General features: G+C 35.6%; 1 protein-coding gene across 4 annotated transcripts in view; it reads right to left on the minus strand.

The window, feature by feature from the left end:
• Positions 1–17,924, minus strand: part of OTOGL (otogelin like) — a 90,358-nt gene continuing 72,434 nt past the window's right edge. For 3 of the 4 annotated variants that reach the window (XM_017743955.1, XM_017743956.1, XM_017743954.1), the window contains 16 exons: positions 16,117–16,258; positions 15,596–15,781; positions 14,873–15,085; positions 13,919–14,023; positions 13,503–13,610; positions 13,037–13,138; positions 12,351–12,455; positions 12,222–12,262; positions 11,196–11,259; positions 9,990–10,168; positions 9,545–9,649; positions 8,615–8,734; positions 6,969–7,014; positions 5,039–5,110; positions 2,778–2,857; positions 1–278 (listed from right to left, as the gene is read on the minus strand). In XM_017743955.1, the coding sequence (XP_017599444.1) occupies positions 78–278; positions 2,778–2,857; positions 5,039–5,110; positions 6,969–7,014; positions 8,615–8,734; positions 9,545–9,649; positions 9,990–10,168; positions 11,196–11,259; positions 12,222–12,262; positions 12,351–12,455; positions 13,037–13,138; positions 13,503–13,610; positions 13,919–14,023; positions 14,873–15,085; positions 15,596–15,781; positions 16,117–16,258 (1,869 nt within the window). In that variant the 3' untranslated portion in view covers positions 1–77. The remainder of the gene's footprint in view (positions 279–2,777; positions 2,858–5,038; positions 5,111–6,968; positions 7,015–8,614; positions 8,735–9,544; positions 9,650–9,989; positions 10,169–11,195; positions 11,260–12,221; positions 12,263–12,350; positions 12,456–13,036; positions 13,139–13,502; positions 13,611–13,918; positions 14,024–14,872; positions 15,086–15,595; positions 15,782–16,116; positions 16,259–17,924) is intronic. The other variant, XM_017743957.1, reaches the window with a different exon arrangement.

Genomic DNA, 17,924 nt, shown 5'->3' on the forward strand with positions numbered 1-17,924 from the left:
TTCCCTACAGAATACTACAGCCATCCATGATCAAAAAACTGTGTCTGGTGAAAGCTAAATCATGTCCACAGCAATGTTCAGTTCCACTGGCATGAGCAGTCTATAGGCTCTTGAATGACGTACGTAATTTCAGTGCCATTTCCTGAGCAGCGCAATGGCACAGTCAGGACTCGTGTTCCCACTTCTCGACAACATTTACAGAATCTTAGATGGCTATCAATATTGACATTGAAAATTGTTGCAGATGGGCATTTTCCATCACAAGAAGCCACGTTTATCTAAGAGTAAAATAAAAGAAAATAAGAATAAGAATAAAAATTCCATATCTCAGTTTTTTAAATAAAAAGATTACATTTCAAACTTCTTTGTGATTAAAACCCATTTTTACATTTGAAAAGGACTTTGGTCTTAAAAATTATTTTATCTTCTCAAATTCATTCATTCTAAGCTTAGCCACATTTAAAATAATTTTTTTAATTAAACTTTTCTTGATTGTTTAATCACATGTTTTGTTTCAACCTTATGCTATGGATACCAAAACTGAATCCCCAGTTTACAAATTAATAACTTTGAAACAGCACAGTTGAATCTGTGTCCTTTTCATGTTCAGTGATAAAAAGTTAAATTCTTCTATGTAAAATGAAGGGAAGTTTATCTTTCTCCTTGAAGGTTCAAGAGGAAAAGCATATCAGTGAAAAACCTTTTCCCTTTTTTATTTTACTGTTTGTGTCTGAGGGCTGTGTTATCACTCAGAGAAATATATCCAAAAAGTAGATGCAGTAACAAACCAGCTGGAGCACATACTAGTTAGAAAATTATTTGTGCTCTAGGCTTCAGCAGAGCAAAGATTTCTCTCACTGTTACATTATGTGAAGAATTTTCTTAGCTGATACATTGACAGAAAAAAATTACACTTTTTAACTAAAGCAGAGTTGAAATGGTGGGAAATCAAGGCTGGCTATACTAGGTCTAGTTCTCTTCATGACAGACTTAAATCTGATTTCTTATGCAGGGGGGGCGTATGAACGTTGCTTTGAGCCACTCCCTTCCAAGCCTGTGATTAAATATGCCATACCCATACAAGTTAGACCAAAAGATTACTCTTATAACTGAAATTTCCTGAGATTTGACAGGAGTAAAAAAAGATTTTGTAGTCCGCTTTAATAGTCTCAGTTATTAATTAACTAAATGTAATCATGCTCAGCCCTATCCAAGGTTTGACAGCAGTAATCTGGCCAAGAACAAATATGTAGTTCCCAGCCAGTAACAGCTGATACCACCATTTCATGGGCCAAATCAAGATCGAAAAAGAGCACCAGTGGGGGAGCTGGAGAGAAAAGGAAGGGGAGCTAAGGGTATGAGAACATGAAAATCTGGAGGTACTTCTGTGTGAAGGGTAAGGGAATCTGGACTGTGTGAAGGATGTGCAGCCATCAAGGAAAACGTGAACAAGGAGATACTGGGAAAAGGGGGCTGTAATACAGACGGAGGTGGGATGGTGGTAGGTCTTTTTGGAAGGTCAGTAGAGAGGGAAGAAAAGATAAAATGTTTACAATAGAAAGTCATAAAAAGGAAGGCTTCATCTGTTGCGCCGTTCAAGACCTGACTTGGCCAACATTCTTGTTGCTCCTCTGTGAATGCCTTAGTTCTGCAGCAATGTAGAACTGCAGCAATGTAGGCCGCAGCAGAGCACTCTCTCCACAACTGCAGCACTGATTCCTAAGAGACACTAGAATGAGTTTGTTTCCACTCCCTATCCATTTGCCTAAATGCCACAGCTCTTAGCCTTTTTGTCTGTGGGAGAGCAGAGATCTTCACAGAATTGGATGAAAGGGCAAGGATCTTTTCACCTAGCTTAAAAAACCTGTGAGTTTTAACTAAGTCTTTCATTTTAATACTCTTTATTTAGTTAATACCATGTCCTTATTTTGTCATATTGCTGTCTCAGCCTAGGTTGTTAAAGTAACTGTGAAGCTCTCCAGACTCTTCTCTTAACTATGGAAAATTACTCTAATTTCATCTATATATTTATACTCCCTCATTATCAACCCTTCTAAAACTAAATAAATACACCACACACTCCTACTATTAAAATTTTAACATGTCACTGTTGACCTTCTATCAGGATGACTTTTAACATGTGATGACATTTTGCCTCTTCCCTAATGACTGCTTAGGATCTTCAACAGAATCTTGCGAGAGGCCTTTTAGAAGTTTTCAGATACTTTGTCAATTGCTTCTCTTTTAAGTGCTACATGAGAAGCACATTTGCTGCTCAGAAATTTCCCAGCGTCTGTAGATGGGGCTACACCAAAGCTGAGAAATAAGATGTCTCAAGCAAACCCATAAATAAATGGGATCATGAATTTATGATATGGAAATCTATACTATGTGAGGGAGAAGCCACGAGCATAAACGTCTTCAAAGAGGAATGTGGCAGTGTTCCATCACATTTTAAGTTGAAACATTTCTATTCCTCTTTTAGAGCAGGATATTATTTCAGCTAAAGAATTCAGTGCCTTCATTAGTTAAAGTAATTATGGTCTGTAATTTTCATTTGAAGCCAGATGTTTCTCCAGGTAGGAGGGCTCAGTCTCTCAGTAATAGAAATAGCTAGTTTTACTCCATATATGAGTAGGATAACATTCCTAGGGCCAAGAGTCTCCTTTTGAGAAGAAAGCAGCATTTTTTGTTGCTTGTTGTTAGTTATAACCGACTTCTTAACACTTGGTTTGCAAAGCCATAGGCCTAGCATTGAATAGCTCTTTTATGCTTACCGGGCTCTGACTTATACAGTCATTTTTTCTTATGGTTGTCCTGATTGTCATTTTCTGGCAAATCCTTTCTTCCTTTTTGCCTGATAAAATACAAAAAATGCATACTGAATCAATACATCTTCTGTTCTGTACTTCCTTCTTTAAAAAGTAAAAATATAAACATAATTTAAATAATTATACTTTGTTTTCATTAATGTACACACAGAAACTATTACTTCCATAATTTTCTTTTAAAATCCAATATATTAATAAAGAGTTCCTGTGCAGTATTATCTATTTTTAGCTGGCACATATGAGCATCAAGTGGCCCAAATAAGCTATACAAATTTTTAAAATATTAAACAATGAATATGTTTTTACATTGCACATATGGCAAGAGAAATATATGCAATTAGAAAAGAAAATGTCTTTAGTAATTTTGAATAGTATTAGAATTAATTCTGTTTAATTGGGAATTTCTAAGGCAAATGGGATTTTGATCCTGACTTTTATAAAATTTTCAGAACTTAACATTTGAGAAGGTGAAGCTGTGAATGTGATTCCAACCTTCATGATATTTTTCATGATTAAAAATTAAGTGTAATTATATTATTTTAATATATTTTTGAGAAAGATGTCTTTCAAAGCTTCTTTGAAGACATGCATTTATTTGCTAAATATGGAACACTTTTTATCACCAGATCTGAAGCATGTAGCACATGAAGTCAGCATACAGATCTAGGATGAGGGAAATACTGAATTTTTATGTTCAGTCTTGGAGATATCGATAGGAGGGGTTTTTTTTTAATTTGAAAAATAAAGCTGTACAGTGAAGAGCCATTTTTTAACATGGTAAAAGTCATAATATAATACTGAAACAATAAACATAATTTTTCATGCTTCACTCTGTTTCAGACCATTATTATTATCTGTGTAACAGCAGTTATTTAGATCTCCTGATTCACTACCCACACTACCCACCAAAATGATCTGTTAGTTTTGCTGTGCAACCATTCTGGACATACAGCATATAAAATAATAAGCACTATTCAGTAGTTTCTTGACCTTCCTTCATGGCTGAGTGTACAAAAAAACAACAACTCTTCTGTTCCCCAAAAACTTGAGAGCACTTTTATAAGATAAATGATCTCTGAGTAACCAAGATATTCTGCAACCACTGCTCCATTGAGTGCTGAAAAATTAGGTTGCCTGCAGAGTACAGCTATATTTTAACCTGTGCATTGAAGAATCAAACAAAATTATGTTACTGAATTAGCAGATCTCTGTATGAGCAAAGCTGTTAGACTATAACATTTCTCTTTTCTTTCCTCAGAAACACTTTAAAAAATTCTGTGATATTTTCATCTGAAAGTGTTTGCCAGCTTGAGTATGTGTAGACAGTGCAATCTTTGTAGTGCTGCAAGTTATATAGAGATATAAATCTAACATTTCAGCATATAAAGTGCTGATGTCTTAGGAAAGCTCTGCTGCTACACTTTTCTCTCTCCAACCTCGAACTGTAAAAAGGAACTGCATTCAATATCAGATGTGCTTTGTTTACTCACTCCTTATTTGAGTAAGGAATTTCTGTGACCTACCTATCCTAAAAAGCAAAGAATTATGAGTGTATTGCAACAGTTCTGTAACAATTTGTAATTTCTGGTATAAAAAGTATATCTTGCCATGGGGTTGTATTTGTATGTGTTGTGGCCCCCTCCCTGCCCCTGCCCTCAGTATTTCCTTAACTTTGTACAACATATTACTTGTGACAAAGAAGAAATACAGTCACCCCGAGACAACAGCATAAATCCATGTCTGCAAAGGTGAGACCAGACAGTAACACACACTCTTGCTCTATTTTAAGGGAAAAAGATTTCCATCATTAAATTTAGAGACCTGGGATCAGATTCAGAATCTCTTGGTAAGAATATTCAGAATTATGATTTTTTTTAAAGTAACATTTCTTATTAAAACTACCCTGTATATTAAGTTCATGTGATAAAACCAATTTCAACAATGAGCAGGAGGAATAACCATCAGCAGCATATGCCATAAATGGATGAACCTAATTCTGACAGGTGCTGAGCAGTGAATCTTAATCAGGCTTTAGAAAACCACTGATGTGGGAGGCCAACAGAGGATCAGCATCTCTCAGTAGCAGGCCCAGAACCATTAACTGCATGGTAACATTTAATGATGGTGACAGCTATGACACATATATCAAGCAGTGCTTACATTATTATAAAAAAAAAAAAGAGAAAATACATTATTAAAAATAATACCTGGTTCACAATTAATATTATCAGTAGGCACTACTGGACTAATGGCAAAGGGTAATAGACCCAATCCAGAACCTGCCAGAATCATTAGGAATAGAAGATGCTCATGAAATAAAAACATTTCTGTATAAATGACACTTCATTAATTCTTACACTGCCAACTGAAATTTTTCTTTTAGCAAAAAATTATGAGCTTTCCTGTTAGTCTTCTACAATTTAGAAACTGCAGCTGCTTCAAGTCTCACTAAAGATGGCCTACACTTTATTACCCTCCTGGTTATCACAAAACTGGAATGCTTACTTTTAAACCAAACTTTTGGAATTAGTCTCTCTATGGCAAGGTAAGAATTAAATGTATCCACTCACTTTGCATGCATTAAATCAAGCTCTTTCAGAAAAGTTATTTGTTCCCATTAAAATCCCAATGTGTTGCAAGCTCTATTTATAAGTACTCAACTGCTTCACCACAGGGCACATGCTTTTAGTTAAAAATAAAACAAAATAAAAATAAAATAGCATATAATTTTATGAATGATATCTGGGGGTTTTAGCAGCCACCTCAGCAAGTATTTCTGAAGTATAACAATGCCTTTCCTGAGGCCACAGAATATGGCCAAAATTATAAATCTTCCTGATCCGCAGAGAACCAGCCGTCAATAATTTTTAAGACTAATTTTCTAAATAACACCAAGCTAATTTTTTTTTTGGAGGGGCAGATTTAAGTACTTTTCCATTCAGTTTATCTCATGAGAGAAAGACTATTGATTTTAGTACAATTCTGGTGTGTTACTTCTCTGGTAATTGTCATAAAAAAATAGATTCTGTTGTATTAAAATACCTTTCGTTTTCCATGTTTTGGTTACAATGGAACAACAATATTTGCAGTTCACTTTCTAAGACTCGCATAGCTTGGAATCTTGGTGTTGTTCTGTGTTTTATAAATATCACTACTTCCCCTTATTTCTCCAAATTATATTCAATACATTGCACTTCAGTTTTATATAATAACTGTGCAATATATGGTTATAAGTCTGTGACTTGCTATTCAATAATATTAAGTAAAAGGTTGTATACAAAAGTTCCAAAGACTAATTTGCTTTTACTCTAATATTGAACACAAAAAAGGCCAAAAAAGAGGGTTAAAATTTTCTGTAATATTGAACATGTCCTTGCTCTACACAATTAGTTTTACAGAAGTGTTTTATTTATATATATATATACATAATTATATACTTAGATAATAAAAATTTTTCTAGTCAAAACTGCAGAGAAAACCAGTTTTTTCTCAATCAGTTTTTTAAACTGCATAAATTATGAAAATTTTATGTCAGCTTGAGTCACATTTCATCATATTTTAAAGTTACAAACTCAGAAAATGTGAATGTATTCCCAGATATTAAAAGCTGATTTTATATAAGCATTACTATCATCAATATTACTGTAATTTTTCCTCATTTCAGATTTAAGAAAAAACTTTCCAGGATTTTGGGCCTAGAAAAAACATATTAGGGATACAGAATAAATTGCTAAGTTTGAAGATGTATCGCAAAATGTCATTGAATCAGGAATCAATTTTAAGAGGAAATATTCTTGTCTTTTCAGGTGAAGATCTTACAGGCGCTATTTTAGAGCCAACTTAATGATAAAGAGAATGCTTTCAGCTTTTTAACTGAGACAACTTTTAATCTTCCATGGGTTATATTTGGAGAGATTTGGTTATACTCCAGAACAATAATGTTAAAAATCACCGAGTCAGCAGCCAAATGAAGCAAGGCCTTTTAATAAGAGTAGTTAGGTAACTACAACAATTTTATGTGATTTGTAGGGGGAACTGCATGCTTTTTCACTCTTTAAGTCCCAGCAACTGAGGTTAAAAAATAAGCCCTCCAAAACCAAAGCCAAACTAGCACATATTGCAGCCTTCATGACTTACAGGTCTTGCAGCAGCCATCATTATACGTCTGCACAATTCCTCCATTCTAGGAAAATAAAAGAAGAATATAGCAAAAAAGTCTGGGCCCAATGCAAAGGAAATTGTGTCTCAAGACATTCCACATTTTAAAGATGCCAAACTAATAAAAAGTAGTGTCACTGAAATCGAGAGAACTACACAGATATGTATCAGCTGAAGGTTTGCTTCACAAATTCTTTAGTCTTTGAAACTGAAAATGAACTCACTGATGACAAGTTCAGTAGTGTTCAGTTTTCATCTGATCTAGTTTCCTTTGAAAAAGTCATTTAGTTTCTATCAGCATGTTTTTTATATCATCCACTACCATCTATTTCCCCACCACAGAGATTTATTAGGATAGTTTCAAAATTTTACATGAGTAGCCCAGATCTGCATATCAAGCAGACAACAGAACATAAACAGAACTCTTAGGATAACAACAGACAAAAGACAGACATTTTTTAGCTTCTATATCTTCATGTGAGCATAAATTTTTTACCTCATTACAGAAAAATTACTGAATAAAGTGTTCGAGAACTTCTTAAATGAGCACTTAAACTCAGATATTCCTGAGTTATCCTGAACTGCCTGTGAGAAAGGCTTTCTTCTCAGCTACTAGTTCAAGCATATGCTTAGCATCTCTCAAAAACAGGTCAGACTGACTCAGAAAGTTAATTTTAGGGCTCCATTCCTTAAAATCTTAACCATTATTAGTAAGGAAAGACCCTAATAGATGATGTTAGAATGGTTCCAAGGAAGAAACTCAGAATAAACTCACAGTAGTACAGGCATTAATTTTAAATAGAATACCTTCTTCAGGATTGGAAGAAATAGGAACTTTTTTAAACAAATGGAAGGAATAAGTAGGACTAATAGCAAATGTATAATCTGTAGTCAAGGCAGCAATGGTACTTACCCTTTCTACATATATATTTATTATCATTTTTAGTTCATATTAAATATAGGATGTACTGCAAGTGCAAAAATTTTACAAGTATTATAAAGTTAGAGAATTATTAACTTAGAAGTTAAACTGCAAACAAATATACAATCTTTGTGAAGAGTACATGTTCTTCAAAGCAGTTTATATGGATATGCCACCTTTACATTTTTAAATATATGATCTAGGTAGATACCCCGGATACCTTTTGTTATGTTACACAAATTTTAGTTTAAGAGACAATAAAGTTTATATATACTCTTTTATCTTCCTAATCATTGCACAACTTAGGGAATTTTTAATATAGCTGACTTTTATATGCAGCATTTCTGGATTTCTTGATCTGATTTATTCACTGTCTGTGTTCTATGAACTTGGCAAAGTATTATTCCAAGTAACATATAGCAATTAGCACTTTGTATAGTGTTATGTCAAGTATGATTCCAATTCCACAATATTCTAATAGCAGTCATCAACAAAACCCAAGCCAAACTTTTACACTCCTCACAGATACTTGGTCACTCAGAAAGAAAACTAGAGTATAGGAAATGACTGCAAATTGCTCATTTACATATTTTTACTTACCACTTTTTTAATTTAAAGAAAGTATGTGAAGTTTGCATGTGTTGTGGAGTATAAGCCAAATTCCAGAGCAATTATTGTCACTTACCTTACCCAAAGTACAAACCTTTGTACACTCAGTGTCATTAAATGGGGGACAAACAACACTTGACCCCAGTACAATAGCCCCTGCAGCAGTCTTTGCACATTTGTAGTTGGTACAGTTGGAGGTCCAGGTGCTTCCTTCCTGAATATATAAAACAAAGCCACTGTCAGGAAAGCCAAACACTTCAACTTTATCTCCAACCTAAAATGTCTATAAAAGTGTTGCCCTCATGCTGTAGCATCTACTGGAGTGCAAAGTCTGCTGCAGATCACCCGTAGGTGGCAAAAGGCAAAGATCATCCTCTAACTACCAGAGGTTACTCCTCCCCAGAGCCATGGCTCTAATCTCCAGCATGCTGCTGAGCATGGGTGTCCTACTGCAGGATGAAAGGACTCTGTGCCAGTTCAATAATTTCTTTTGCTCTGAAATCAATTCAAAGTATGAACCAAACCATGGCCACATCTAAATTTCTGTGTATGTGTATGCTGGGGCACACCATCAAGATCCTGAACCCCAGTGCCTCAGTTTGCACTTTTCCTTTCTGTAGTAACCAGCGTGAAGAGAAGAGTGGCCCTGAGAAGAGGGGGACATAGAAGTCCTGATATAGGCTCAGAACCTCTCAACACATCTAAATCACAGTATAAAATTTAGAGATAAAAATTGAACCTTGCCCTGCAGTTAAAGCATATCCAGCCTTAAGTAAATGATGACATTTGAATATCTTTGTAGAAAATATTATAACCAATAAGATATTTACATGTGTGAAATGGCAGGGCTTTAGATAAGCACACTCATTTCCAGTCATACATCATAAACAGTCTCTAACTGTGTAACCAGCAGTAAGGAGGTATGAAGCAAGACTGACAGCATGAGTTAACTAAGAAACACCTGTCAGACTCCTGCCTATTGTATCATTACAGTTATTTCCTATCTCTGTTCAGAGGCACTTACCGCATACACAATCAGCGTTCCATTCTCTGTATGAAAAGAGCAGGACACATTTTGACACGTACCACAACAAGTATGGTGGCTGAAGGAAGGAATATACACTTGATGCTGGAAAGAAAGGAAAGGAAAAAAAACAAGTACTTTTTAAATATACATTATGCAGAAATTCTTTGATTTCTGAAATTAAAAACACCAGGGAAAACAATGGATGGATGGATGGATGGATGGATGGATGGATGGATGGATTGACAGATAGATATGTTTATATAGTCTGCTAGAAACTGCCTCTCAAAATAATCGTGTACCCACAAGATACACATCATCACTGTTAAGTTCTCAAGTTCTTGCTGAGTAAACAGGACTAGCAAAAGTCTTCACCAAAACCTTTATCCTATTTGTGCAGTTGTGCTCACAAATTGCATCATTCCTGTATTTTAAGAATACTCACAGCTTCACATTGCTGGGAACAGTTCATCATTGTGAAATGCATGGCATTGTAGCCTGTGTTCTGATCTTTTTCTTGTAAACACTGTACAGTGTAACAAAGGTCTCCATCCAAGTACTGAATCACTGACTGTCCAGGATTCAGTACTGTGACCTCTTGGAAGATGCACACATCATCCTTCTCTAAAACCAAAAGAAATAAATGTTAGCAGAGGGAGAAAAAAATCATGAAACAAATTAACAGAAACACTGATAAGACAAAGGGCAAAGTCCTACGCACTGCAAAAGTATTCTATCTTTTCGACTTGATTGGTTTGTGGTTTTAATTACCAAACAAGAGCAGGAGGAATGATAATTCAGTTCTAGAAAATGCTACAATTACAAAACTGCCTAAAACTGATAGTGTTTGTACTATAGAAGTAAAAAAATTCTGTTGTTCTTATTTTAGAAGTATTCTAATATTTACCATTCAGCTATTCTGTGTATCACAAAATGTAGCCTTTCTGTCAACTAAACTACTATGTCTACAAATACCTGTGGGCCAGTAATCTGCTCAGGCTGTACCATAAATGTGTGCTTGGCTCTTGGAGGCAGTTTAGCCTGGGCTGCTGCCAAGACTGCAGCTTGCCTCAGCACAGTGCAGCTGAAATCTAGTCTACATGGGTAGCTGAGTGAGGGACGGGAGCAGAGCTCTGATCTTAAGACTGGCTACCTGCTCTTGTGCTGGCTGAACAGGTCAGTTGCTCTGTGTGAGATGTCATCTCATGTGTGCTTGAAAGCAGACCAGGAGCAGCTGCCCTGCTCACACTCAGCTACCATTCACAGCCTGTTTCCTATTTGCCTCTCACCAGAGAGACTGTACCTGACTCTGAAAGCATGGGCAGTTCTGCAACACTCCCACACCCTGCCAGAACAGACACAAAATGGATGGCTTAGCAGAAAAAGCATTCAGAAAAGAGAGTATCATTGCATAACTAGATAGACACAAAATGGATGGCTTAGCAGAAAAAGCACCACATTCAGAAAAGAGAGTATCATTGCATAACTAGATAGAGACTCATCAAATTAGGATAAAAGAGCATTTACATTTGAGAAGGTTATAATGGTCCTATTTATGCTTTCTTTGCATAAAATGGTGTGCATAAATGCATAAAAAGCACCCTTTTTGCTAAAAACTGAAACACAACAATGAGGAATATGAAAAAGTTACCACAAATGTAGTGAGTGCATCCACAAGCACTGGAAACACTGCTATCTATTTTTTTAACTTCTCCCTGAGTATAAAAAGATAAAAGTTTACAAAGTCATACACAATTAAAGGTAGTGCTACATGGACAATTTTTCTCTAAAAATGTAAAATATTACTTTCATCACTTCCACCCCTGGTTTCATAAAAGAGAAAAGCTGCAATGTACTCAAGAAACAGTAACACATTCAGAGTTATTCAATGTATTTATCTCATCAAACAGAAAACAGCACTTCATTTTCCATAGGGGTGCATAGAATAGCAGAGTCAATAAACAGCATTTTTTCCTGAGAAAAAAAGTTTTTTCAATAATAAACATATTAGCAAAAGATTGCCTCCTAAGAATTTTCTTCTGAAAGAGTGGTGAAAGCTATTTAAATCTAAAAGTCCTTAATAGACTTTATGTTATGAAGTCTTCACATAAGGAACTTCAGGCATGGGATAAGGAAAATAGGATCATTATGGTATTAATGGGAGTTTGAACATTCACTCATAATTATTTTCCATCTCACAGTCCCTATTATGACAAACTACAGAGAAGCAAAATATTCATGACTTCTCACACTAGCTAAATTCAATAATGTTAAATCATTTTAATCAAAAGCATAAGTGATTAAGAAAATAACACATTTCTTCAGATGATATATATAATCATAAAGTTCATACCTCATTAATTATTTTTCAAAATGGGAATTACTTATGTAGAAAGCCTCACTAGTATACTGTTTCATGTCAACACTGACCAGGATAAAATTACAGTTTCTTTTTTTTCTTTTTCCATCTTAAAACACACAAAGTGAAATTTCTCCAAGGAATGGTTAACAACACTATGCAGACACTTGTTGGAATCACATGCTTCAGCTGGGACTGGAAAGGCAATCCCACCCTGTCCCTGTTCACTCTTTACAACCAATTGAAACAAGGAGTGTAAAAGGGAGGGGTAAGAGAGTGGAACACCATTATTAACAATATTTAAAAGACACCACTTACCAGTTTACAGGTCAGCATAGTAGCATTTTCACAGCTACATTCTGAAGAGATAAAGAAAACTGTGTTAATCAATTAGCTAACTCTTAGCTTTGGTTAACAGCTGTGACTAAGGAATAAAGAAATAATTACCACAACGCCATTCAGGACAACATTGCCCAAGTATTTTTTCCTTCACAGGTGTCATGTCATCTGTACAAATCATAGGAGGCTCAGAACAAAGATTTTCATCACAAACTAAATGAGGGGAAAAGACATATGAGAATGTATTCAACTTTCCTTCATGTTTTGCAGCTTACATTACTTTTCTAAAATACATTTAGAAATTACATTTCTAAAATAACATTCTTCTATATAAATATTATTGTATTTCTTAAGCATCTGAATTATACTTGGAATGAAAAACTAAACAAAGATTTTCAAAAGTGATTTTAGTTGTCTTAGAACAAAAAAACAACATGGAAGCTGTTTTATTAAATTTGTTTGAATATATGAACAATTGCATATTAATACTCCAAGGATAGGATTCAGTGCCACATTAATACACTGGTATTTAGATCACTGTGAAAATAACAATATTATGTCTGGTGAACTAAATAACCTCTCCAGACTCCACTGACTGGGTTTGTTAGCCCACCACTGAGTATACCAAGAAGCTTGAACATACCTCAAACGAGGACACCCTCATTTGGATCTCTTAGTCTATACCTGTAGCCCACCCTAACTGCTGAATCTAAACAAATCCCCACACACCCACACACTGTCTGTCATTTCTACAGAATTTGGTGACATATTGAACTCACAGCAGTTACACTCACCGCAGTAGTAATGAGGACAACAGTAGTGTATGGTATTAAGGTCTACAGTGAGAATTTCCCCTTCACTGCACAAGGGAACAGGCTCAATACAGGATTCACAAACTAAATTTAAAAAAAAATCAGACATTTACAAAGTTTTAAATACTAAAAAGTTAGCACATGTGAATTCCATCTAATAGACTATATAACAAGCAGTATTGTGTTTGTTACTCAGATAACAGAACTTCTAAGGTTTTTATGGATATAAAAACTAAACAAAGTTCAAATATGATGTTCAAAATTATGTTGGAAAGAAAAGATCCCCAAACCCAAGGATAATTAGGCTCCAGTCAGCCAGATCTGTGTGAAATCTCACTGACCTCTCCAAGCATTCCTACCTTAAGTTACTTGGTTTAGAATTATAGTCTATTTTTGTAAATACTTGACTATTCCTAAGCTCTCCATAAAAATATTAGAGGCTTCTTACCACAGAGATGAGAGAAACAACAGGGATCTTCCTGTTTTGCTTCAACAATAAATTGATCTTCTCGGCAGTCTGGCTGGGAGGCATTAAAACAAACTGAAGGATCACATTCTGTAGGATGTGAAACAAACAACTTTTTTAAAGGAGTCACTGAAACAATACAAAAAGATTAAAAAATATATTCTTCATATACTATGTAAAATAAAATACACCAAAGTGATTGTAAATCAGGAGTAACAAAAAACGCAAACACAAAAAAATATTGGAGAATGTTTAAAAAAACATACATTGTTGCCTGGTGCTATTTAGAGTGTCCCATTCTGTCAGCAATCAAACCAACTTGTAATACAAATTTTCTCCCAACATACAATACAAGTATGGAAAACTTTCCACTAACTGTGGTTTTGTATTTCCCTTACCGCATCGGTACTGTGGGCAGCAGGACAGGGGCTGGTAGCCTACCACCAATTGTTCATTGGGTTTGCATGTTGGAATAATGGCATCACACAATGACATGTTACATTCTGTGGGATAAAAAACAATCAATTTTGACATCTTTAAACAGCTACAAGTGCAAGTCCTATAGTTCAAACTATTTATACCATCTAATACAGAGATCCACAAAACAAGAGCAGCCAAAGTCAGCTTAAAGTTCACTCCATACCATCACATAGATTTTTGAGCTCAACCCAAGCAAGCAGTTATATCCCTCTTAAAACTGGTATTCACTTGCTCTGCTTCCTATACATGAAACCAGCCATAAAGTCCCATTGATGTTCCTTTAGCAAATTCACAATACAGTATTGGTTACAGGTATCTAATGAGCAAAAGGACCATATCAGCTGGACCATATATTCTCATCTGCCTTGAATATGTTATGAAGAAATTAGTATATTTTGCTTAATATTTTAAGAGCAAAAAACTTATTCTTTTTCTTAACAATTATTGCTAGGCAGAATATTAGTATTCAGAGATCAGCTCCCAAAAAACTTCTTCTGGGAAACAGCAGTAGATCAGAGGATACTGCTCTTCACACCAAAGCACTAGAAAGAAAAGCAAGCAATCTCTGATGACTTCCCCAAATACCAAGGTACTTCTATCATTGAATATATATCAATTTATTATTAAATTCTATGCAAGAGCTTAAAAAATAATTTTTAACAGAAGATTTGCTTAACTGGTGGACCTCTAAGAAAAAAATTTTTTCAGTGAATAATTCTTATAAAGAACAGAAGCCTCAATTGCTGGCCCAACCAGCCACAAGTACTTGAAAATTAATTCTAAAAAATGTTACCTTGAATTTAAAGTTTTTCAGCTGCCTGTGAATGTCATGCACTTAGACTTCTGTTACTGAACACAAATGTGGTACATACCACAAACTTTCTTGGGACAGCAAGCTCTCTCTTCAATGACATCGAGTAGAACTTCCCCTTCTCTTTCACAGACTGGTGCTGGATCCTCATTGCATTCAGGTTCTACAGCAACAATGCTTCCATTTTCTAAACAGCTGTACATGCAGCACCCTCTCATGGACCCATTCCAGATCTCCCCAGCAGAGCGGGGCTCTCCTTTATTATCTGTACATGCTGGGAAAAACAAACCCCCATGATATCCCTTCAACAAGCAGACAGGTCCCATTTCCTGCAAGCAACCACGACTTGCATAACATTCTGCATAAAATAATATCACTGTGGAGCATTATGATAAAAGAATCCAAGAAAAAGGATGATGACCTTAAGAGCCCCAAAGGAACAAATGCTTCACTATGGTGAAAATGGGTGAGGGCAAGGGACAGAACCTGCCCAAGTTATTCCTTCCTAAGTTCTCAAGGGAGGAAAGCCTGGGAGCTATAGAAGAATGACCACTATTTTCCCCCCAGTAGGGGTACATCAGCACTGGGTCTTAAAGCCAAGATAACTGAAAACACAAACTGCTGCAGCTTGAGAAAAAGGTAGGCTCTGTTCAAGGGACCTTTCTCAGATTCGCGCTTACTGAGGACTGACACAGAACTTAAACTCATCTTGTACCATGAACTGTTAATATAACTGCGGTTAATATTTCATAACTGCAAAACTACTCTGTCCTACTGTACTTACTACATTTTTCTTCTGGTATACAGAGGTCAGAGTCTGTTCTATGCAGAATGGTGCCATTTTTACACACACAGTCTTCCCTTAAATAGGAACAGGGAGAATCTTCATAGAACCATTTATTCAAGCATGTCTTGGCTTCACAGGGTTGCACACAAGGCTGGTATTCCTTGCCCTCAGGACAGTTCAGTGCTGCAAGGAATAAAAAAGGACATTGAGTGCTTCTGTATTCTTTCAGAATTTCATTGGATAAATAGGTAGTAATAACAAGTGAGTTAGCACAGAAAGCATGCATTTATACTTTTAACAGTACTCTGTTACAGCAGCTAATTCAATGGAGATTAAAATTCATTCATGACTAAATGATGTATACGTATCTTAAGAACTTGTACCCTGATTTATCAATGCTGTGATAAATTGAGATGTTACTTACAAGAATAATAGAAAGAAATATATTTTTAACTTATCACTCGAAAAACTTCATCACTAAAGCCACATAGGGGTACAGAACATGGCTGTCTGCTTACAACAATAATCAGGTGTCCTCCATTTAATGCAGATGTTGTGCTTGTTGCACAAAGCCACATATGCAGAAAGCGCATCACACTCATAATTCCAAAAATTAGAACTGTTGATCCACATCTTCTCACAAAATTCCTGTGGTGACACCTGGGAACATATTGCAATTGGGAATTAACAAGTATAAGGACTTTCTGTAATTAAAATAAATCAGTAATTAAGAGAAATAATATAGCCATGAGGGAAAAAATTGTTAGCAGTATCTAAATTAAAACATATCATTTTTGTCAGAACACTCATTCTGCAAAACTTAAACTGACGAATTTTCTGTGCTCATCAGCAGACACAGAACACAGACCTAGTGAGATTGTCACACTACTTACAAGAACTTTTCAGTATAGCCCTGTCAACTAAAAGTGAACAATCTCAGCTAAATGTTGCTGCTATACCTTCCATACAATCCTTCTGTGAATTAATTACTTATTACTCTGTTTCTGTGTCTGTAGGACCTGATAGCCTATGTTACTGAGTCTAAATGCAGGTGGTGCAACCCATCTTATTTCTGTTGGATTTGTTTGCATAAATTTTTAACAACATGTAAAAGTCAGATTTTATTTCATTCTGCCTGTTCACTACTGTGTTGCAGCCGAGTTCTCCCTGTGATTTCAGTAAGTCTTCAAGCAGTCTCTCACTTCTGCCAAGAAGGTCATGATGATTCTGATGACTGTGTTACCTATCCTTGACGAGCTGCTCCCTGCCAGAGTGCACAGTATGCTCCATCCACTCTAGCTCTGCCACCATCTTGTATATGAAAAAAAACAAACTTCACAATGGATGAACCAACCCCTTGAAAATGTTGATGGTACATCAGTTTTTGCTATAAACCAGGAAAAGATGCCCTATTAGAGTTCTCCTGGGAATGTATATGCAGTAGGAATTCTGACTCCTCAGATTTCCTTAAATTATTATAAAATTAGTTATGTCAAAACAATTATGCAAAGCATCCTACTACTCACTGGTGCTACTCTATCTTCTAGATTCCAAACCACTGCTCCCTCCCACTAAGTTTCTGAGGCAAATATCTATTAATTTTGTATATAAAGAAACTACTTTAGTTCCTTCCTTTCAGAAGAACTCCCTGAATTTTTTCTACCTCAGGAAATTGACGAGAGGTCTCAGGAATTTGAAAGACGGGGCTCAGCTGCATGCAACACCTTTAACAGCATTTGTCTGTGATGAAAACTAAAGTGTAACACAATAAGAACCAAGGGTGGAAAGGCAGAACAAGAAGAAATGAATTAGGAACGGGAACTCCAGTATCTCTCAGGAAGAAAGGGCCACTTGAGTAATTAATCCTTTTTATTTTTAGTTAAGTGGGGGAAGTCAGTCAGACCTCAGGGATTTGGGGCTTCCTCATTTTCTGTTCTGGGAAGCAGCTGTGCTGCACTACCCACCTCTAGTGATAGTCTGCATGCTACAGCTATATCCCCATTAGAAACTACCGTTTGTGGAAACAAATTATAGTGATTTCTGTAAGAAATCCAACAAAATTGTCAACATAATATTTGACTATGTCAAAAATTTTCAACTGAAAATTTCTTTAGTCCAATAAGTCTCCAACTGCATGAATCGCTGTTGTGTGCAGGAGAAGCATGAGGTTTTCTGTTCTAGTGATCCATGTTAAGCATTTAATAAAAATAACACCTTTGGAATGTGTATATCTTGACATGATGATCCGTTGTCTCTTCTTTGACAATTGCCCATTAAATAATTTCAAAAAAACAGCGTAATAGCACAGGGATCAATATAGATGTGT

This window comes from Corvus brachyrhynchos, unplaced genomic scaffold (genome assembly GCF_000691975.1).
Source record: "Corvus brachyrhynchos isolate BGI_N302 unplaced genomic scaffold, ASM69197v1 scaffold9, whole genome shotgun sequence".
NCBI classification, from domain to species: domain Eukaryota; kingdom Metazoa; phylum Chordata; class Aves; order Passeriformes; family Corvidae; genus Corvus; species Corvus brachyrhynchos.